This window comes from Notamacropus eugenii, chromosome 2 (genome assembly GCF_028372415.1).
Source record: "Notamacropus eugenii isolate mMacEug1 chromosome 2, mMacEug1.pri_v2, whole genome shotgun sequence".
Taxonomy (NCBI): domain Eukaryota; kingdom Metazoa; phylum Chordata; class Mammalia; order Diprotodontia; family Macropodidae; genus Notamacropus; species Notamacropus eugenii.
In genome coordinates, this window is record NC_092873.1 from 344,731,775 (window position 1) to 344,755,832 (window position 24,058).

A 24,058-nucleotide genomic window follows, 5' to 3' on the forward strand; every position below is an offset into this window, starting at 1 on the left:
CCTACAGTAAAGTAAGTGCCACCAAAACTAGAAACAGGAAATTATATTGTTAATGTACTTTTACTTAATTTGCTTACTCTTTCCCACTCTTTAATAGGCTGTGACCTGCTTAAATCACATGGAAGCCTAAGTCATATTTGGTGGGAGGAGCTTGCTGAATGGGTGGAACAGGAAGAGTGGAAAAGAGCTGGGAAAAAGTTGGTGAAAGTAGTTAGAGAGGAAGAAAGAGAGGACACAGGCAGGTGGACCACTAAGATTGTGAGTGTTTGCTTGTGGGAAGGCTCCAACAGGAGGGGGAAGGCTTGGGAATGGCGTTGTTCCAAGCAGTGCCAATGTGTATTGATTTCTTGGTTACCACGATGGATTTGGCTTTCTCATGTTGGGATTTGGCTTTCTGGTGTCTGAACAAACGTTTTTCTTCTGCATTCCATATGGAGAGTCTATTATACTTTGGACTTAGGACTAGACTGGTATATTCATAGCCACCCCCAATAGTCTGCAAGACTTTGTGTTAAGAGACAACAAGATCAGAGAGTTCTCCTGAGCAAGTCGCAGGGTAGCATAAAAGACCTAGAAAGGACATGTCACAAGTGCTAGGGAGATGCAGTGGAAATAATATTGCTATGTTCAAATTGGTCAGCCCATGGTTTCTGAGGTCCCTAAAATTTTGTTCTAAGACTTCAGAGAAGGCCTTGAAAGTGTTTTAGAGTCACTTTTTTAAAGTCACTAAAGTAACTTTTTTACTATCAAAAGTTTCTTTGTACTTGGCTAATTTCCCCCCTTGGCTAATTTCCCTACCTAAAGTCTGAGGTAGGTATTCTACAGAAAATGGGGGAATAGAGAAGAGGATAAGAGTCTTAAGGAAAGAAAAAAATATCTGAAATGGCTATTGTAGTGAGTGGAGTAGAAAATCAATTAGGGAGGTAAAGTAGGATTGCTTTGCTGTTCTGAAACCCTAAGACCCATTGCACTCTAACCTCTGGAGGTGGAGATCAGTGGAACCCAGAGGACCCAGGGCAAGAACAAGAAAAGTGGAAAAATTCTCCCCAAAATGCAACTAAAGTAGAGACTGACCGCAGCATGAAGCCCCATTTCAGAAACTAAAGGTGGAGAGATAAGTAGAGAAAACATCAATATTAAAAAAAAAAAATTATTGCAACTATAATTCTAGAACAAATGCTAGCAGAAATTCAAAGGGAAAAAATGAATTTTCTAGTCATTACATAAATACCTAGAATAAATAACATAAGAACTTAAAAAAAATTAAAGCTTTTAAGGAAAGAATTGAAAAGTTATTAAGTAACCTAGAAGAGAAAGTGATAACCTTACCCAACAGATGGAATGACTCAATTATACAGCAAAAATTATGAGAACAAAATCAAAATAGTGGAATAAATGGAAGAAAATGTAGGATACTTGTTATAAAAAAACTGACTTGAAAAGCAGGTCAAGAAAAGTTAATATAAGAATCATAGACTCTCCAAAAAGCATGATCAAACCCAAAAAAACCTGGTCATTATACTTTAAATCAGTAAATCCAAACTGCTCAAATCTATAAGAAGCAAAGGATGAAATAACAATAGAAAGAATCCATTCCCTGAAAGAAACCCTCAAAAGAAAAGTCCTAAGAATGTCATGGCCAAAATCTAGAACTCTTACATCAAAGAAAAATACTTGAGTGAACAAAAAAGAAACAGTTCAAGTACCAATGACTCACAGTTAAGATCACATAAAACCTGGCAGCTTTTACAAAAAATAAAAAAAAAAAGGAAATTTTAGAATACAATATTCCAAAAGGCAAAAGATATCTAGCCCTACAACTAAGAATAATTTACCCAACAAAGCCAAGTATAATCCTATGGGGGGAATGCATCTCTAATGGAAAAGACAATAACGATAATCCCTCCCTCTCCCCGCCAAAAAAGGTCACTGACACTTTTTTAAAAAATTAACAGAAGAGAACAGAATGAAGCATAGACCAACAAGAGAATTTTAAAAGTATCATACATAATTTACTATACACTTTTTTAAAAAAATGAGCAAACAACATGAAATGAATATATATCACTTTGATACTTTTTTTTTTTTTTTTTGCTTTGTGTGTGTGTAACATCTTTTTGGCATTTAACTTCAACATTAAAAATATCTGGAAGAAAGGAGACGAGGAAGGAAGGAAAGGAGGAAGTAAGCAAGGTTGGAAGGAAGGGAGATAAAATAGTGACCACATCCATTACAACTTTATAGGCCCTCAGAACAACAAAGCAATCCTCCTTTACCTTCCTAATTGATTCTCTATTCCACTCATTACAACAGCTATTTTAAATTTTTTTTCTTTCCTCAAGACTTTTATTCTCTTCTCTACTCCCACATTTTCTGCAAAATACCTACCCTGAATTTATCAAAAACAAACTGCCCAAGTACAAAGAAAATTCTGATAGTGAAAATGTTACTTTATTGACTTTAAAACAAAATGTGTCCAAAAATTTTAATTTTTAAAGCTTTTCATTACCTAGCAATGTTAAAAGCAATGAATTAAATTTTCAACAAATGAATAATAGCAACTCACATTTATATAGCTTTAAAATTTGCAAAGCACTTTATTTATAGCCTCACAACAACTCTGTGAGGTAGGTGCTATTATTATCTCTATTTTACAGATGATGAAACTGAGGCTAAGATATGGTAAGTGACCTCCTCAGGGTCACACAGCTAGTAAATGTTTTAGTCAGTATCTGAATTCAGGTTTTTCCTCTTTCCGAGTAGAGCACTCTATCTGACTTTTTTACCAACTTAGTTTTGTGCTAAAAATACTTTAAGTAGTTTGTTGCTTTTAAGTTCCAAATCCTCCTCTTTTTTCCTTTTGCACTTAGGCAGATTCTTCTTCCTAGTCTAAAGTTGGGCTGACCTAATTGCAAATAGGCCATTTCTGCGTGAGGGTTTTAATATATGTAAAGTACTGAAAAAATATGCTAAATTAGCAAAAGTCCCTTAGCTAAAATCAGGAAAGGAGGAGATTAGCTTCTTTTTTTACACTTTAAAAGATGGAAAATTTTATACACACACACACACACACACACACACATATCCTATTGGATTAGAGGTGAAGGCCGTTCCACACACACTGGCATGACATATGCAATTTAAAGATAGGACAAGGGAATAACATGTAATGAGACAAGTGAATCACACCGAAAGAAGCAGAATAAGGTTAACTGCTGTGATAATTCTAAAATGGGGTATTTATATTTTCCTTCACTTGAGCCAGGACACATGGAAGACATGGCATCTGCAGAGTTAATAAAACAGTAATCGTTTCTTTTTCAGCTAGCAATCCTGAGGATCATCCCCTCCTATTTCGATTCCACTGCATCCTAGGCCACCTCCATGTGCTCATCTACATCTGGCCACTGGACCCAGATGGCTCTGGAGAAGAAAATGAGGCTGGTGACTTTGCACAGCCCTCCCTCCTTCCAATCCAAGTCATGGCATCTCTTCCTGATGATGGTCCCCTTTGAGAAGGAAGGACAAACCATAACCACACAACCACAACCACAAGTCTTAGAAGCACAAAATAGGTATTTCAATAAGTAAGGCTAGAGTAATCTAAAGAATAATGCCATTTAAAATTTTTTTTTCCCTACAGGAAATTAATCTATAGTCAATCAATCCATCCCTCTTCCACTTTCTTTTGTTTATTCATAACAGGTTAAGGAAGAGAACTGTGCCCATAACTGAATAAGTTGAATAACACCAATCTTCATCTCAAATCCCAAAGTCAAAAGAAAAATACTTGTGAACTGCTGATAGAAAAGTAGACAAAAAGTAATGGAATAATCTATGACATCATCTTTTAAAGGAGACATTTTTCTTTGATGTAGTAAATTTCATTGTTAAGTCTTGAAGTTATTTGACATATAACAGATTTTGCAGAAGGAAAATAAAACTATTTGACAGATTAAACATACTTCAACCACTCTAAAAGGAGAATTCAGCAGTTCCCATGGGCAATATGAGACCGCACTGAAAACTAACCCTTATTGCACCAGCAATAGTAGATTTCTTATCGACTCTGAGAGCATATTTCCCCTTTTAAAAAGGCTACATATAGCTGTATATATTAAAATTTCAAAAATTCAGAATAACAATTCTTGAGCTGAAGATAATGGGGATTCCAATTGCCTGGAGATTGGTTTTCTCTTGCTTTTCCCATCAGCACATTTAACGATGAGGTACCATTTGACAAGCACAGGTTTAACTGCTTTGTGTTATCAAGAGGAATGCCACGAACACTTTTAACTTTCAAAGGGACATATTTTATTGGGTTGATATTTCTGGTCAAAACTCAGAACTTCCTTCAAGCCTGTCATATTTCCACTATAAGGAAGAATAAAACTGAGATTTTAGCAAAATGAAAATGAGAATAATCTGATTTCATTTTATGACCTAAAAGACAAAACAGTCACAATAAAGCAGGTTCTGACTCTGTCAACTGCTTTGATAACAAGATGATTAAAAGTAAAAACAAATCAACAGGCACCACTGTTTTGTAAAATTACAATCCAAAGTCAGGACTCTATTTATCTTAGCATCTCACTCTGTAAATGCAACAATATTCAAGTTCCATTTTAAATTCATGAAAAAATTTAGAAATCCTATGCTTTGTTTCTGCCATTTCTTGTATTCACTATTATAATTTAGCATTTACCCTATGCCTTACTGTAAAACATTATATGAAAGACATAAGGTAGATCATATTGTTCAGGAGTTTGTTAAAAGTCAAATCTTGGTTTACTTTGAATATTTTTCTTAAAATGCAAACTCTACATCTACATTTAAATAAAATAGAATCTTAGTGGAAATATAACTAAGCCACAGTAAACAACAGACATTTCCAAATGTGACAATTCTGTAAAATGGTCAAAACTATCTAATTAAACAACCATATGTTAAATTTACAGTGAGAGGCGATGGTTCATTTTATATAGATGTAGTTCCCCCATGAGTCACTTAGTGTGAATAACAGTATACCTTAAGATAATGCTGGAAACATTTTATTTTAAAATAAGCACTCTAAGAAGACAGAATAAACTACAACAGAAACCAGAGTGCTTAAAATAGTGTTTAAAAACAGACGTGAAATAAACAAAAGTCATCCTTTCATATAAAACTATGACTAATATACCTTTGTTTAATTCTAAATCCTACTATCCTAATGCTAAAATGAAAATTACTTAAACTACCAAAATGTCTCAATCTGTTAATCTGACATGAACAAGCTGATAAATGAGAACAAAGCTACAGTATGTTCTGGCAATATTAGGAATTTCCTGAAATACTAGAAAATCTGTCCACAACAGATGGATCATCTAGAAAATAGATAACTCAATCTGTCAAAATGAGGTTCCCTAAAGCCATTTTCTACAGCAAATACCAGTATGATGTCACAGGAGTCTGTAACTTTAGCAAGCCAGGGAGGGAAAACCTGAACACACACACGCAGAGAGAGATATCAGCTACAATTTTACATTACTTGCTTAAATAGAAATATCCGGTTGAGTTTATATTTAAAATCCTTACCAGTTAATTTCTTCACAGGTTGAAGCCGAACACTGATAGACTGATGGGTGAGTAAGGGGGAGGATGGAAGAGAGCGGGACATGCCCTCCATAATCCGAATATGCTGCATACCTTCAGTCACTGGAAGTGGTGGGATGGCATAGTCTGGTTCAAAAGTACAGTCATTTTCTGTGGAGATGCCACCTAAGATAAATAAAGGAATGAAGCAAAGGGGCTAATAAGATTTCCTTCTTGGCTTACCAAATTTTATCTCATCTCCTTAGGATGACTGACATACCTGATAATAACTGATAACTGAAAAATGAACAGTCTTACATAGGAATAACTAAACAGCTTTTTATTTTTTAATTTAAAACATTTGTAAAACTTAAATTTACTTACAAATTTATAAACATTTATAAAAATGAATATGTATACTACCATATTCCCTATTGTTTGAAATCTGTTGACATGGATTCCATGATTGAAGAAATTTGGGTAGACTTTGGGAAGGTCATCAACTCTTCCAACTGTGTAGCATTTTTAGCAAAACCTATTGCTCTAGTGCACTAAATGTTATTCCTCATGTCCCAGAACGTTAATATACCTGACCTTGAGTCCTTGCCAAAGACCACACAGTCCAACATGGGGTAAGACAGGTGCTAAACTCATTCAATGTACAAGACTAATATATTTGCAGCCAAATATCATGGGATTTAGTCCAGCTCCCACCAGCAATATTCCCACACAAAGTTTTTGTTGTCATCTTGTTCTTATCATTTTTAATAGGGTATAGATAGAAATGCTGCTGTTTGAAGTTATAATCCCACTATTATTCTTTTCTTAATGGTATATGGACCAATGTACAGGCAGATGAAGTAACTACATTTTAAAGAAAAATACAAGTATTAGAATTTAAGTTAATTCCCTCACTCAAAGCTTCTCTGATACAATTCTAATAGCAGAGAGGACAACAGAGATCATACAAACACAAACACTCCTCATCCTGTTCCTACAAATTTTTATTTTTCTCAATGAGTTCTCTCTACTTTAAAAGCTTCTTTTCCCCCTGATGAACCTTAGAAGTTAAAAGTATTTGAGATGGTAAGGTGACATCTATTCAAAACAATGTTCTTGAGTTTTTTGATCAATATTTATATCCAGGCAATTGCTGGTAATGGTTCATTTTATGATAATGGTACAGTTCCAGATCAATTTATTATCAGCTGAAATTTTCTAGATAAATTTAGAGGTCTATATTTGTAGAATGGGGATTTTTTCATCTATAAGTCTATGAAAGATAGTGAGCTTTCGATGTATAATTATAGCCACCAGGTCATGTCTTGGTTGGTGTTCAGTAAGTGCTAAACTTTTACAGCCCACAGCAATATGTTGCACTATCCCAACCATTTCCTTTCATAATCAACATGAATCACTAAATCTGGGATTCTTAAGAAATTCTGTAATTTCTAATTGGCAATATCTAGGTGCCTAGTTCTTATTATAAACACCATTCACTTTGACAAACAAATCTGCACACCTTAGCTATGTGTGTCACTCTTTATTTATTTTTTTGGACATACTGTTGCCTAGGTTCATGCAGATGTTGTCCACAGAAGCCCTTTTAATTCCATTCTTGGAACTTAGAAATTTCATAGGCTCAATTTGAGCAGGATTTCTTAACATGGATTCAAGAACTTTTTTTTTTTTTTAAATTTTGATAACTATCTTTCAACATAATTGATTTCCTTTGTAATCTTATATAATCCTAATAAAACATTATTCTGAGGACGAGTTTATAGGTTCAAAAGACAGCCAAATAAGTCCATGACACAACCAAGTTAAAGAATCTCCAATAAATCATTTTCGGTTACACTGGATAAATCTAATGTGTACCTTTATCAGCTTTGACTACTGCTCATTCAATTGATGTCTGCTTTCTCTAAAAGTATTTCAGGACTATCTGACATATTTATCATGTGTTTTAAGAATGTCTCATACTCCTTGATGGTTCAGAATTATTCATCTTTCCAGACTACCTTTCAGTAAAGGACTCTATATTTTGTTAATATTGTATGAATTTTGTTGGGATATGTTTTAAACCTGTCATAGTTACCTTCATCTTTCCAAGTTATATAGTAAGACTGCTACTGTGTAGGTGTTAATTGCTTTAAATGTGCATTGTTTTGTTTTCTGATTCAGCTTTGAATTCAGAATGCTAGTGAGTCTCAACATATTGAGCCAAAATTTTCTCTTCAATATCTTTAGGTTCATTGTGTTGTGCCAGGAGGAGAAAAAGGTATTTGCAGAAATGGCTTTCATTCATTGGTTCAATGTGATGTCTCAATTCAAGCTAGAAACTTCAATCTCTCTCTTTCATTAGCTTGTATTTAAAATTTTACATTTAAGCACAAATCACATGTTGATATTATTGGAGAACAATTCTGAGAGATGAAGGAGCTGTTAAATTTGATTCTCAATGCAGAGGAAGTTAGGTGGTACAGCAGATAGAGAGCTAGGCCTAGAGCCAGGAAAACTCAAGTTCAAATCCAACTCCAGAATCCAACTCAAATCCAATAATTAATAGCTGGGCAATTGTGGGTAAGTCACTTAACCTCTGTTTGCCTCAGTTTCCTCAAGTGTAAAATGAAAATAATAACAGCATCTATCTCTCAGGGTTGTTGTAAGGACCAAATGAAATAACTTTTATTATATAAATGCTTATACTCTCCCTTTTCCATACAGTCATATAACTTGATATGATTAATAAGATGTTTTGGTTCATCTTTTATTTGGAAACACTCTTAGTTCTCCCTAGAGATATGATAATGGGTTTAAGTTCAAGGAAAACTATAACAAGTTTAATGTATTTCCCTGAAAAATACCCTTTCATATGAATTGTTCATGAAATTATTGTATGGGTAGCTTCTTAAAAAATTTTCCATGTAGATATCAAACATCAGTATTTAGCATGGCAATATCTATTACAGATACTAATAATATTACTACTAATAAATTTTTGTTGATCAATGTGTGATTAAGTGTGATTTTTATGGCATGCTTCAGGTACCAATAGATTACTTTTTGAACATTGAAGAATATTTAAAGGTTTGTTCTTCTACTGTGGTAATCTGTCATCTGTAGGTTTATGAAGAACAACCCAAGGTTGTATAATTCTGGTGAACTAATCATTCATTCTAGGTATTCAGTTTCATTCTAGGTATTCAGTATACTAAAGTTCTGCAAACTGCAGGTATTTATGACACTGTTTCAATTTATTACTGTTCTTATTATACATCTTGTTCTTTTCATCTTTTTAGATGGATAGTCCTGGGATAAAGCACCAGCCTTTTTATTTATTTATTTATTTTGGGGGGAGGCAAGTGAGGTTAAGTGACTTGCCAAGGGTCATAAGGCAGTTTGAGACTGAATTTGAGCTCAGGTCTTCCTGACTCCAGGGCCAGTGTTCCATCCACTGTGCCACCTAGCTATCCTTACTTTTTAAAAATATAATTTAATGTTTTGCAAAATACTAAACAAAAAACTGTTTTTTGAAGCTGAATAAAAGTATTACCACATAAATTCTACAGGCTTCTACAGGCTCACTGAAAGCATCTTCATCACAAACACAGAAGCAGACAAGATAACAGGGATGAAATGTATAGGGTTCTTTTTTCCTCACATGATTTTGCTCTCTTTTTCTAGGTCTCTATTTTGAAAGCTTTTCAAATTCATGTAACTTAGAAGTGATGAATATTTAGTAAATCTTCTGAAATTTTAACATATCACTGATACATCCTAAAAATTGGGCAACAAATTAACCTGAGACAATGTGATAACGATATATTTTAATTCTCCAAGATATTCTGAGGTCTATATTTGTAGGACAAGGTTTTGTCATCTATTAGTTTATTTTTTTAAATTTTATTTCCAGTTCCAATTTTTTTTCTCACCCATGGCCCTTCATTCAGCCCTGGAGAAGAAAGAAATACAATTACCACTACACACAGAAAGTTATGGAAAATATGTCTCCACGTTAGCCATGCTGGGAAAAAAAGGAAGAAAAATAAAAGAAGGAAAAAAAGATACTTCATTCTACACTGAGAGTCCATCACTTCTCTCTCTCTCTCTCTAGAAGTGGATGGCATTTTTCATCATGTACTTTGGATCACCATATTGTTTAGAGTTGCTAAAGTCTTTCACAATTGATTATTCTTACAATATTGCTGATATCATGGACAGTGTTCTTGTGGTTGGTTTTGTTCACTTTACTTTGCATGAGTTCATATAAGTCTTCCTAAGTTTTTTTCTGAAACCAATCCCTTCATTATTTCTGATAGCACAATAATATACCATCACAATTATGTACCATAACTTGTTCAGCCATTCCCCAATGGATGGGCATCACTTAAGCTTCCAATTATTTGCCACCACAGAAAGAGTTGCATTTTTGTACATATGGGTCCTTTTCCTTAGATCTCTTTGTAGTACAGACTGAGCAGTGGTATTATTGGGTAAAATAGTTTTAGATCATAGTTTTACAGTCCTTCGGGCATAGTTTCAGGTTGCTCTCTGCAATGGTTAGAGCACTTCATAGTTTCACAAGCAGTGCATTAGTGTATTTTTCTATAGCCCTTCTAGCATTTATCATTTTCTTTTTCATTCATCTTAGTCAATTTGATGATTGTGAGGTGATACCTCAGACTTGCTTTAATTTGTATTTTTCTAATTATTAGGAATTTAGAACATTTATTTATGACTATTGATAGCTTTGATTTCTTCTTCTGAAAACTACCTGTTCATATCCTTTGACCATCTTATCAACTAGAGAATGGTTCTTCTTTTTATAAATTTGGTTTAGTTTCTATATATTTGAAAAATGACATCTTTAGCTGAGAAATTTGTTGTAAAAAAAAATCCCCTAGTTCTTTCAGCTTTCTTTCTAATTTTGGCTGCCCTGGTTTTGTTTGTGCAAACCCCTTTTTAATTTAACATGATCAAAATGATCAATTTTACCTCTCTTGATCCTCTCTGTCTCTTATTTGGTTATGGACTCTTCCCCTATCTATATCTCTGACAGGTAATTTCTTCCCATGCTCCTCAAATTTGCTTATATCACCTTTTATGTCTAAATCATGTACCCATTTTAAACTTACCTTGGTATATGGTATGAGATGTTAGTTTATGATACTTTCTACCAGACTTCTTTCCAGTTTTCCCAGAAGTTTTCGTCATATAGTTGGCATCCATAGCGAGCATATTTGGGTATGGCAAATACTAGGTTACTGTGCTCAGTTACTTCTATCTACCTAATCTATTTGACTTATCAACAGCTATTTCTTATCCAGTAATAGACTGATACGATGATTACTGCTTTGCAGTACAGTTTGAGATCTGATACTGCTAACGTCCCTTTTCTTCACTTTTTAAAAATTGATTCTCTTGATATTCTTGACCTTTTGTTCTTCCAAATCAATTTTATTATCTTTTCTAGCTCTATAATAATTCTCTGGTAATTTGATTGGTATAGCACTAAGCAAATTAAGTAGCCTCATTATTTTTATTACATTGGCTCAGCCTACTCATGATCCATTAATATTAGATCAAATGTTTAGATCCATCCTTACTTGTGTGTAGATTTTGTAATTGTCATCTATTAGTTGATGAAAGATATTGAGCTTCTGATTTAGAATTTTAGCTTCTAGGTTGTTTGTAGGTAGATATTAAGTTTTCAAAGACTACAATTATGTATTGTACAGTTTTGATAATTTCCTCAAATAATCTGCATTAAACAGTAGGTCTGGGTTCATCAAGAACCAATAATTTCTAGTGTTGATGACCTGGTTCCTGGATTAACTTCATGAACCACTGTTTCAATTTTGAAAAAAAATCCAATGACTCAACCTTTTGTTCAATGCATTTTTGTCAATATCTTGACGGTTGACTTCATGCAGATGTAGCCTATAGAGGATCTTTTGATTCATCTCTTGGATCTTAGGCATTGCATAGGATTTATCTGGAAGTAAAACATGTTCAATTACATTAGACAGATCCAACAAAGAGTATCTGTTGCTGGCATTTACTAATGTTTGGTGAAGTGATGTCTGCTTGTTCCAAAGGCATTTATGCATGTTTTAAATCTATTTTTCTTGGACTGTAACTACCAATTCTCTTCCTCCTTTATTGTATGCAAGTACTAAACTATAAATATCTCTCTGAGAATGACATGCCCCCTGTTTTGTAAATATCATGGGTATTTGTTAGAATACTTTTCAACTCACAGTACACTTTAGAGTTGAGAAAATATGTGAAGACTCGTATTACATAGGTGTTAACTAGTCTAAATGTATTCTTCTAACTCAGCTTTGAATTCAGGATGCCAATAGGTCTAATATATAGAGACACTGCATTCTGGGTCTTTCAAGACAAGGCGTCTTGTCTAGTAGAGGCCAAATTATTTGCAAATATCTTCTTTATTTACTGATGCAGCTTGACCTCTAGATTTAAGCTTAAAGCCTTCAGGCTTTATCCTTTATAATCACAGAATTTTACATTTATTAAGTCCAAATGATATTCTGATAGTTAGGGAAAGATTCTAGATTGTAGAATTTTCCAATATCCTCGGAATAACGCTCCCTCTCTCAGTCTTTTCCTACTACGATCCACCCTCTATTCAGATATCTCACTGTTTCACCTATTGTTCATTAAATTCCAATGGTTCCTTATTATCTCCATTATCAAATATAAAGTCCTCTTTTTGACATTTCAGGCTCTTCACAACCTATCCTGTTCTTAGATTTCCAGTATTCTCACACTTTACTCCCTTCCATACACGACAATCCAACAATATCAGCCTATGGGACTGTTCTTCAAAGATAATACTCAACCTCCCATCTCCATGCCTTTGCACCAGCTATCCTCTATCCCTGGAATGCTCTCTGACCTCACCTCTTCCTTCTGCTATCCTTCACTTCTTTCAAGACTCAGTCAAAAGCCATCTGATGAGACTTCCTTAGTTCCTCTAGTCACTTGAGCATTCACCTTTAAGGTTGCTTCCCTTTTACTCTCTATCATACATGTATATACCTATTTATTTAAGTGTTGTTTTCCCCATTAGTATGTAAGCTCTTTGATTGTATTTGTGTTTTGCATTTTTTTTGTAACCCTCACATTTAGCACAGTGCCTGGTACAGAATATGCACTTAATATATGCTTCTGAATTGATTAAAACAGTTGTCTTCTCTAAGTTTGGGGGCTTGTTTATTTTAGATGAATCCAGATAATTTGATACCATATATGTATATCCAATAGTTAATATGATAGTTTTGGTTTGACTCCTTTAATTTGTAAGCTGAACATTTCAATTTAGGAGAGATGATAACAGATGTTAAGACTATGGAGAACATAATAAAATTAAACTGTCTCCCTGAAAAAGCTACATTTTACATTAATTTTCTTTGACATAACTTTGTTGGTGGCTAAGGGAACAATTTTCTATGAGTATATAAAGTAGCTTACTGTTGTTCCTATACTTATGTCTATTTTATATATGTGCAATAAATGAATGAGTGTGGAAATGAGCTTAAAGGCTTTGTGATAATAAAGGAAGTATAAAAGTTATAGCACTTTAGTGTGGCAGTCAATAGCTACTGAGTCAATAAGAAGTGGCTCCTTACACTACTAGGACTTACGTGCATATGCATTTTGCTCCTCAGATGTTTTCGCTTTCATATGTTTATGCATTTTTGTAAGATACAGGATGTGAATGCTTTGTATAACAAACACAAATAGCAACAGAACTATGTTTAGAAAAATAGTTATCATTCTTATCTTTTAGTAAGTGATACCTCCCATTAACAAAGGTGCGATCAGACTTGGTCTGAGAGAAAGCAAACGAATACTGTGAAGGTAATTTGCAAACAAATGTTAAATGTTTAAAGCCAAAATCATCATCTCCACTGATAGAACTGTTTTGTTTACAATGTTAATGATGCATGTACTGTTTCTTGTTTGATCTGATTTGCATTTTTCTTCCCTAAGACTTCTTATAACCATATGGAAGATCAGAAATTTTCCACATTCTCCTTCTTTGGGTGTTTTCCCTCCTGTTTCTCCACTTCTTAGGCATCTGCTTAAAACTTTTGGATAAATGATTTTTTTTCTTGGTGTTGCTTTGATTCTTACTTTCAATCGCTCATTAAGGGAAACTAGACTTTTTGACATATTCTTGTTTTCCAAATTCTGTTCTGTTTGTTTTCCTTCACTGCTTTAACCGGAAAACAGAAGTGTTCATTTTTCTACTCTGTGTAGGTTGGATAGCAACATCTACACAATGCTATTCATCTACAAGGCTTTTTTGAAGTTCTTCAATAGTTCTCTTAAGTCACTTCTTCCATAGTGATAGAATTGTACTGGTTATGCTTTGAAAGCACCACCTTTCAGTTGCTTCACTGGAACCCAATTTGACAGTGTTTCCACGTTTCTACCAGGCCTTCTCCTTGGCTATAGTTGTCATAAAGAACACAGAGTGTGTGTCTGGGCTCTTTTGAGTCACTATTAGTTTGAACTAGGACCTAGTAGGAAGCAGAGAACTGTTTTTCGTTTTTTCTAAATTAATTTATCTGTTTTCAGTTTTCAACAATCACTTCCATAAGTTTTATATTTTTTGCCCCTCCTTCCCCAAGACGGTGCGCAATCTTATATGGGTTCTATACATACATTCTTATTAAACACATTTTCACATTAGTCATGTTGCATAGAAGAACTAAAACGAATGAGAGAAACCATGGGAAAAAACAAACCAAAACATAATACAAGAGAAAATAGTCTGCTTCATTCTGCGTTCTTTCTCTGGATATGGATGGCATTTTGTATCGAGTCTTTTGGGAATATTTTAGGTCCTTGCGTTGCTGTGAAGGGCTAAGTCTATCAGAAATAGTCTTTGTACACTGTGGCTGTTACTATTTATAACGTTCTCTCGGTTCAGAAGCAGAGAACTGTTTTTCAAACAGGATGTAGTTCAGCATGGCTCCAATTAACACTCAGCTCCAAAACCTTTTGGGCAAGCACACTCTAGCCATATCCCAAGGTCAGTGATTCCAGTCCATATCAATGCTGTAGGTTTATTGCCACTTATGGGATATAGTGTTGTAAGTATGTAAAGAACACAATTAAGTGCTAGGCCTTCTTTTTTGGTGGTGGTGGGGAAGGGTATCAAGGCAAGGACTCTGTCCTTGATCTTAGTGGGAATATCTCATTGGGATTCCCCTCAGTGGGGCCTCTGAAATTTACTAGAAATGGGAGGCCACTGATTTTATCATGATTAGTTGCCCAATTATCTTGGTATAATTGGTCAATTAACATATCAAGGGCCCCAATTAACATATCAAGTGGTTACTTCAGTCTTGTTAGGGCCCAAGTTGCTCTTAAGACTTTGCCCCTGGTCTCTGGGAATCTTAAATCACCACAGATGAGAGTTATTGGTTTGAGAAGTTATACTTTAGTCTGACTTATTTCTGAAGACCTGTGAGTTGGTATTTTAATCTCATCAATAACATGTCTTTACAGGGTAGGATGGATTTACTGTAGGTGACATAGCCTGTCTTTCTGCTCAGTGCTGTCTCTTACACTAATAAGAGGGAAAACATAAGGCAAATTCTTTTGAGAATACAAAGGCCATGGTCTCCCACTGCATCTGGGGCGATCTCCAGTTGTCCCAAACTATATCTTGTCACTGGACCCAGATGGCTCAGGAGGAGAGAGTGAGGCTGGTGACTTTGCACAGCCCTGCCTCACTTAAATCCAATTTACTTGTAAATCATGACATCACCTTCCAGAAGTCAAGGTCGTCTTTGAGAATGAAGGACAAACAACAATCTGTCAGTAGTAGTAACTGCCCCACTGGGGACCCAACTGGAGAGTTTTTGAGTTGAGCAAATGCAACTCCCTCCCTCCCTCTCTTCCTTCCTTCCTTCCGTCCTTCCTTCCTCCTCTCCCTTTGTCCACATAGGGAATCATACCTTTACCTGCCCTTGCTCTGCCCAAAGGAATATAAATTTTGATCAATGAAACCTCACAAGATATCTTAAAGTTTACAGACTAGTTTTTTTTTTTTTTAAGGACCATGCCTTAAACCCAAATCATTCTGGCTCTCATTGATTGGCCAACAATAGGTCCCAACCCAAGCCTCACTTGGCCATTATTTGGGCTCAGGGTACATGTAAATAACAATTGTTTATGTTTTGGCCAGAAACCCTAAAGGTCTTCCCCTCCCATATTAATTTTTTTTTTTGACTAGGTAAGAGGGGTCATTCTTTGCCTCATTTCTTACCTAGCATTAATCACTGAATGGATATTGCTTCAGTCAAAGTGAAACCTGGGAAATTCCTTAGCTTAAAAAGGCCAAGGTCTCCCACACAACTCAAAGACCCCATTAAAATTGTTGCAGTTTTGTGGTATGTTGTGGGGTCCTCTCAAAGAATTCAGATTCAGACCACCTCCCATCCAAGTGAAGGCATTTATTGGGAGTAACATCTCCAAGGGGATGAGTACCAAGAGGAACCAGCAACTTAGCAGGAGAGGCCATTTTATAGAGTAAAGATGCTGATTACACCACAGAAATTGTGAATATTGAAAAGGCAGGAGGGGTTTGTCAAGGGATTAGATGGGAAGGGACTGGTTAAGAAATTTAGGTAATGAAGGTGAGGCTTGTTAAGGGATTAGGTAATAGGGGAGGGGTCCCAGCCTCAGAGGAACTGTGCATGTGATTACCCACACATGCATACAGGAAAACCCTTGGAGGGGGCATGTATGTATGATAATGATAGTATAATAAGCATTTCTATGTCGCAAGTTTACTTTAGGTCAGTTCTTGATTATTACTGCGCAGGTGCCTATTTAGGGAAAGTCCCTTCTATTGTTTTTGGGTCCACATCCTGCTTTGGCAGCCTGGTGGTGCTGCTTTCTGATTGTCTGGCTATCGTGTTCCTGTCTGAGATTAGCTGGATGTGGTTGTGTCTGAGGATATGGACACACTTGTGGTTTCTGTGAGGCAAATATGTGGAAGTTAGGATATTGAGCTGGGGGCAGTGGGCCTGAAGTTCAGTGAGGCCTATGACTGAGTCTGAGGGGGGCCTGTGGTGTGGTTAAAGCCAGATTGTGTGCTTAAATCAGGACATGCCTGCTGTTCAACGAGGCCCATAAAGAAATTAGAATATTGAGGCAGATTTATTAGGATTCCATCAAAATGGCCATCTTGGCCAAAATCTCCTTATTTTAATTTGGTGTGAATCTTATTGTTTTCCACATGTATTTTTGCAAGCTACTTTCTAATCTTCACCTTCTTAATCTGCTTCCCAGTCTACTGGCTGCTTCTAGATTGCCTACAAATGTTCTGTGTTGCTTGTCCTTCATTTTCAATGAGGGCCAAAGGCACCAGGGGGTGAACTCTTGACTCATGCATGAATTAGGCTTAAGTGAGGCAGAGCTGCACAGACCTCTGCCTCACTCTCTCTTACAGAGTCAGAGTTCAGAGGCAAGATAAAAGTCAAGACATGACTGGCAATTGCCCTAGGATGTAGTGGATGACCTTGGAGTCTTCGATGTCTGCTTGCTTCAGCTGCCTTCAAGATTGCTGGGACAGATTGTTCTCATCCACTGATTCTGCCATGGGAAGTCTTCACATTCATGTATAGGAAACCCCCTAACTCACTAATGGATCTGAGGTCTGCCAATTACGCTAAGAATATCCTCAAGAATATACAACTAAGTTACTGCACATTGTTCTAGTTCTATGCTCAAGCAACTTTTTGATTATATAATTTGGTTTCCTAAGTGGATTTACTCACCTGCAGGGAGTGCCTTCTAAAAATAACAATAATCGCCAACATTGATATGGTGCTTGCTATATGAGCACTGTGCTAAGCAAATTTGATCCTCACAACAACCCTGTGAGGGAGGTGCTGTTATTACCTTCATTTTACAGTTGAAGAAATGGAGGCAGCCAAAGATCAAGAGACTTGCCCAGATTTATTCAGCTAGTAAGTGTCTGAGCCCAAATTGGAACTCAGATTTTCCAGGGCATCTAGGTGGCACGGTGGATAGAGTGGATAGAATCAGGAAGACTTATTTTCATGAGTTCAAATCTGACTTCAGATACTTACTAGCTGGGTGACCCTGGGCAAGTCATTTAAGCTTGTTTGCCTCAGCTGCCTCATCTGTAAGATGAGCTGGAGAAGGAAATGGAAAACCATTCTAGTACCCTTTCCAAGAAATCCAAGAATAGGGTCACAAAGAGTTGGACACAACTGAAATGACTGAACAACAAATTTCCTGACTCCTTCCTATTTTCTTGTTGAGTCAAATGCATTTTTGGACCTGCGTGTGTTTATGTGTGGTATGTTCTTCCTTCCTTCACACAAAAGTGAGGTTAAAGTATCAGACACTCCTCCCATTGCCTTCTTATTTGGATAGATGTCTACTTCTGTACCCCTAGTTATGTGAGATAATTTTCCTCAATTTCCTTTCTCTTCTGTCTCAGTGTATTCTTTCCCTCCCTTCCTATTCTTAAGATCACATACCAGAACCACTTGCATCTAACTGGATACCTTCTTTGACTCCAGCTAATGATGTTCAAGACATGTTTTATTTCCTTATGTTTGAATATAAGCAGTTTATCCTTGTTTAGACCTTCATAATTTTTCATTCATTTACCTTTTCAATTATTCTCTTCACTTCTGTATTTAACCTTACCAATATCTCTCATCTTTAGAAAATCCTCATGTGATCCATCCACTCTTCTACCTACGGTCCAATATCTCTTCCCCTTCTGTGGCTAAATTCAGGGATAACTAAATCTATAATCGGTGTCTCATTTTCTTTCATCTCCCTGTATTCTTAATATACTGTAGTCTGTCTTCTGACATCATCATTCAAATGAAACTGTTCTCTCCAATTTTAGCAATGATCTTAAAGAAAAATTCAATCGGCAAAAATTCATTTTCTCTTGTTCTCATCCGTAATCTCCCCTACCCCCCCCCATTGAGAATAAGTGAAAAACATCTGTTACAAGCAAAATAAAATTCTACATTCATCGTGAGTGTGTGAGTGAAAGAGAGAGAGAGAGAGAGAGAGAGAGAGAGAGAGAGAGAGAGAAAGAGGGAGAGAGAGAAAGAGATGTTTGGCATTCAAATTTATTGACGTCTATATCGGGAAGTGGGTAGCACGTTTCATCATTTGTCCACTGGAATCATGACTGATTGTTACCCAATTCAAAGTTGCTTGTCTTTACCCTGTTGTTTTCATCATATTCTCCTAGTTCTGTTCATTTTATTCTGCACCAATTAATACAAGTCTCCCTAGGTTTCTTTGAAATACTCTTCATTTTTAGGGTGCAATAGTATTACAACACATTTATACTCTATAACTTGTTCAGCCATTCCTCATTTGATGGGCACCCTGTCAGATTCCCATTCTTTGCCACCTCATGAATGGCTATAAATATTTTTGTACATCCTTAGTTAAGTTTGTTTTGTTTAGGACTAATCCCTCTAATCCCTCCTTCTCTCTTCACTTCTTTCCCTCCTATTTCCCTTTTGAGTGAAATGTATTTCTGTACGCAATTGTGTGGTATATTGAACTCAGATCTTCCAAATTCCAAGGCCAGTCCCCTACCACTGAGCAACTTAGCTGCTAATAAAACATAAAAAAATACATATTTATACTGAATCCACTAGAAATAATAATTTTTTTGCTACTTATCACACGACATCTAGATAACAAGAACAGATGTAAAATAAGAACCCAAGAATTACCAAACATAGATTATGCTCGAGATTACTATGTGTACTATTAAAAAAAGGGAAAATGTGGAAACATATGCCATTAAGGTCTCAGTAGTGTTATACATATTAAGAATTAATATTATAAGTATTCTGGTCTGAAGTATCCATTCTCACTTAAATCAAAGATCTTCCTTGAGAACACGATTAATTTCAGGGAGAGAGCTTGAATCTGTAAAACTATATTGTTTATGGTAATCAAACTGAGCAACAGTTTTTTGTTTAATCCAATTTAATATGAGAGGTTAACTCTTTGTATACTTCTGACCATAATGAAAGGAAAAATTTTTTTTGGTGGGGGGACATTTATTTATTTATTTTAGTTTTCAGCATTCACCTCCACAAGTTTTAAATTTTCTCTGCCTCCCTCCTCTCCCATGCTTCCCACAATGGTGTGCAATATGATATAAGCTCTACATATACATTCATATTAAACACTTTCACATTAGACATATTGTATAAAAGAATTAGAACCAATGGGAGGAACCATGAGAAAGAAAAAACAAAACAAAAAAAGAGCAAATAGCATGCTTCAATCTGCATTCAAATTCCATATTTCTTTCTCTGGATATGGATATGGATATGAGTCGTTTGAAATTGTTTTAGGTCCCTGCATTGCAGAGAAGGGCTAAGCCTATCAAAGTCAGTCATCACACACTGTGGCTATTTCTGCGAACAATGTTCTCCTGGTTCTGCTCACTTCACTCAGCATCAGTTCATATATCTCTTTCCACATTTTTTGAACTCTTCCTGTTCATCATTTCTTACAGTACAACAGTATTCCATTACATTCATATACCACAACCTATTCAGCCATTCCCCAATTGATGGGCATTCCCTCAATTTCCCGTTGTTGGCCACCACAAAAAGAGCTGCTATAAATATTTTTGTACATGTGGGTCCTTTTCCTATTTTTATGATCTCTTTGCAATGCAGTAGTACAATCCAGTAGTATTGTTGGATCAAAGGGTATGTACATTTTAATAGTAACTTTGGGCACAGTTTGAACTTGCTCTCCAGAATGGTTGTGTCAGTTCACAACTCCACCAACAATGAATTAGTGTTTCCATTTTCCCAAATCTTCTCCAGCATTTATAATTTTCCTGTTTTGTCATGTCAGCCAATCTGACAAGTGTGATATGTTAACTAAGAGTTGTTTTAATTTTCATTTCTCTAATGAATAGTGAATTAGAGCATTTTTTCATATGACTATAGATAGCTTTAAGGGAAATCCTTAGAGATTACTCAAGACAGAGTAATTCCTTGAAAAATGTTTTTGGCAAGAATAAACCAGCACTAACATTATATATTACTCTGATTAAGTAAATCAGAAAACACCAAGTTTTAAACTGCTTTACTTTGCTGCAGAACATTCTTTTTTGTTTTATGATTACTACAAAATTTAAAGGGAAATTGCTTGGATTAGAAAGAACTTCAATTAGTAGGGGAACACTTCTCACTTGGACCTCACTCCAAGCAGAAAAACTTATATTTCTCTGATAAGACTAGCTAGAATAGAGTATTTTCTTCCACTTTAAAATTTTTAATCTTTCTTTTCTTTCTTAGGAGCAAAAAAAGGGCCCTACCATAGGCTCATAACTTCATGTATCCTTTTCCATTGTTAACTAGACATTCAACATAGGTTCTGGGGTATATTTTTCAAGAGTTTAGAGAAGTAGACAGAGAACTGGTAAACTCAGAGTACAGATTAAAGCATACTTTTTCCCTCCTTTCTCTTCTTTTCTCTGTGTTTTCTTTTGCAACATGGTTAATTCAGAAATGTGTTTTATGTGATTTCACATGTATAACTAATATAAAATTGCTTACCTTTTCCGGGAGAGGGGAAGGGTGGAAGAGAGGGAAGAATTTGGAATTCAAAATTTTAAAAAAATGAATTTTAAGATTTTTTACATGTAATTGAGACATATTTAATGAAATAAGAATATATATTTTAAAAAGAATTTAGGAGAGTACTCATTATTCAATAAAAGCTGTTGGGAAAACTGGAAAACAATCTAGAAAAATCTAGGTAGAGACCAATATCTCATGGTACATATCAAGACAAGTTCTCAAGGGGTACCTGATTTACGTATAAAGAGTCACATCATCACAGAATTAGAAGAGTATGGAAGAAAGTATCTTTCTAATCTATGGAGAAGATAGGAAGGTTCATGGGAGGTTAAATGGAAAATCTGATTATATAAAATTAAAAAGTATTTTCACAAACAAAACATTACAGTGCAACCATAATTAAAAGAGAAATGGGGAACTAGAGTAAAACAATTTTTTGCAGTTAATGTGACAAATATCTCATTTCTAGGACAGATTAGGAATTAAGTCAAATTTATAATAAGAGAGAGCTATTACCTGATTAATAAATGGTCAAAGGATATAAATAAGCAGTTTTCAGAGGAAGAAATTCAAGCTATCAACAACCATATGAAAAAATGCTCTAAATCACCAATAACAGAAAAGCAAATTAAAACAACTCTAAGGTACTACCTGATACTCATTAAGTTGGCTAAGTTGAAAAAAGAAAAACAGAAAATGACAAATACTGCAAGGGCTGTGGGAAAATTGACACATGATTCTGCTGTTAGTGAAACTGTGGACTTTCTAGACTTTCTGGAAAGGAGTTTGGAACTGTGCCCCAAAAGGTATGAAACAGTGCATACTCTTTGACAGAGTATACTACTACGATACTATACTTTGACAGAGAAATACTACTGCTAACTAGGTCCAAAAGAAATCAAAGAAAGAGGAAATAATACCCATATATACAAAAATACTTAGAGAAGCAGCTCTTTTCACAGTGGGAAAGAACTGAAAAATGAGAGCATGCTTGTCAACTGGGTAATGGCTAAAAAGTTATGGTATATGAATGTGACAGAATTCTCTTGTGATAATGGTTTATATCATTAAGAAAAGGTGGAGAGAATGCTTTTAGAAAAACTAGGGAACTGGTTTGCATGAACTGATGCAAAATGAAGTGAGCAGAACCAGGAAAATAATATATAATAATGATGATAATAATAATACTGTAAAAATAAGTGACGTTGAAAGACTTGACAGCTCTGTTCAGCACAAAAGAATCAACTCTAGTTCTAGAGAACTCACGATGACATATGGTAGCCTTCTCCAGAAAGGTGGAGAACTTACGATGCAGATGGAAGCAAATTATTTTGGACATGGCTAATGCAGGAATTTTTTTGGTTTGACTATACGTATTTGTAACGGGGTTCATTTTTCTTGCTTTCTGAGAGGGAGAAAATCTGAAATTGAAGATAAAAGAAAATTTAAAGAAAAAATAATTTAGGTAATTGAATCAGGGAACAGAACTAGATGCCAAGGTACTTTCTGACTCTGAAATGGCATAGTATGAACAGTGGTAACAAAACATTCAGGGCAAAGCCAAGATGTTGGGGGTGGAGCTAAGATGGCAGAATAAAGGCAGGATTCACCTGAGCTCTCCCCCTCACTCCTCCAAATATCTTTTAAAAAATGACTCTAAACAAATTATAGAGCAGCATTTGGAAGGGCAGCAGGAAAGGCTGTCATACCTGGGTGAGAGTGGAGCATAGTCCAGCTCAGGTACCAGCCTCAGCAAACCAGAAGCAGGCCTTGGGAGTGACTGATTCAACAGTTGCAATGCCACTGGCTGCTTCTGGAGCTCTCAAGCCCACACATGGTAAGGGGGTCCAACAACTGATCAGCAGGGGATTACAGCGGTCTCTTTGCTGGCACAGAGGCAGGACTCTGTTGCTTTGCCCATACTTGGATTGGGTCACAGTCACAGTCTGGCAGTCCCAGAGTGAGAAGGAGGAGTAGCACAGCAGTGCTTGTGGCCACAATTAAAGGGAGCCCCTCCTCACAGTTCCAGGGCAGAAAAGAGTGCCTGTGGTGACTCAAAGACCAGAGCACCCACCAGGAGAGGAGTAAACCCCTCTCCTTAGATCATACCACCTTGGAAGAATGGAAAACTTACAGGACTTTAGAAGTATCTCTGAAAACAGCTGTACAAAACCCCTGAAGCTTGGGAAAGTTTACCCTCTACCCTGGAAGCAGAGCCCTACCTTAACAAAGAGTTAAAAAGTCAAGTAACAGGCTGGGAAAATGAGCAAACAACAGAAAAAAAACAAAACACTTTGACCATACAAAGTTACTATGGGGACAAGGAAGATAAAAACACACTCAGAAGAAGACAACAAGGTCAGAGTGCCTTTATCCAAAGCCTCCAAGAAAAATTCAAATTGTTCTCAGGCCATGGAACAACTCAAAAAGGATTCTGAAAGTCAAGTAAAAGAAACACAGGTAATGAGGTAAGAATTAAGACAAATGAGAGTGATGCAAGAATCATGAAAAAGAAGTCAACAGCTTGATAAAGTAGACACAAAAAAACACTGAAGAAAATAACGCCTTAAAAAACAGACTAGTCCAATTGGCAAATGAGGTCCAAAAAGTCAATAAGAACAGAATGCCTTACAAAGCAGAATTGGTCAAATGGAAAAGGAGGTCCAAAAGGTCAATGAAAAAAAATAATTCCTTAAAAATGAGAATGGATAAACAACCCCATCTCAGAAAAAGAAATTGAGCAAGCCATCAATGAACTCCCCAGGAAAAAATCTCCAGGGCCAGATGGATTCACAAGTGAATTCTATCAAACA

At 35.8% G+C, this 24,058-nt stretch overlaps 1 protein-coding gene across 11 annotated transcripts in view; it reads right to left on the reverse strand.

Annotated features, from left to right (window-relative positions):
* TANC2 (tetratricopeptide repeat, ankyrin repeat and coiled-coil containing 2) overlaps positions 1-24,058 on the reverse strand; it is a 551,137-nt gene that overhangs the window by 326,797 nt on the left and 200,282 nt on the right. For 9 of the 11 annotated variants that reach the window (XM_072645876.1, XM_072645869.1, XM_072645875.1 and 6 more), the window contains one exon: positions 5,578-5,760. The exons of 1 other annotated variant lie outside the window; for it this stretch is intronic. In XM_072645876.1, coding sequence (XP_072501977.1) covers positions 5,578-5,760 — 183 coding nt within the window. Of the gene's footprint in view, positions 1-5,577; positions 5,761-10,712; positions 11,573-24,058 lie in introns of all 11 variants that reach the window. One more of the 11 variants, XM_072645873.1, reaches the window with a different exon arrangement.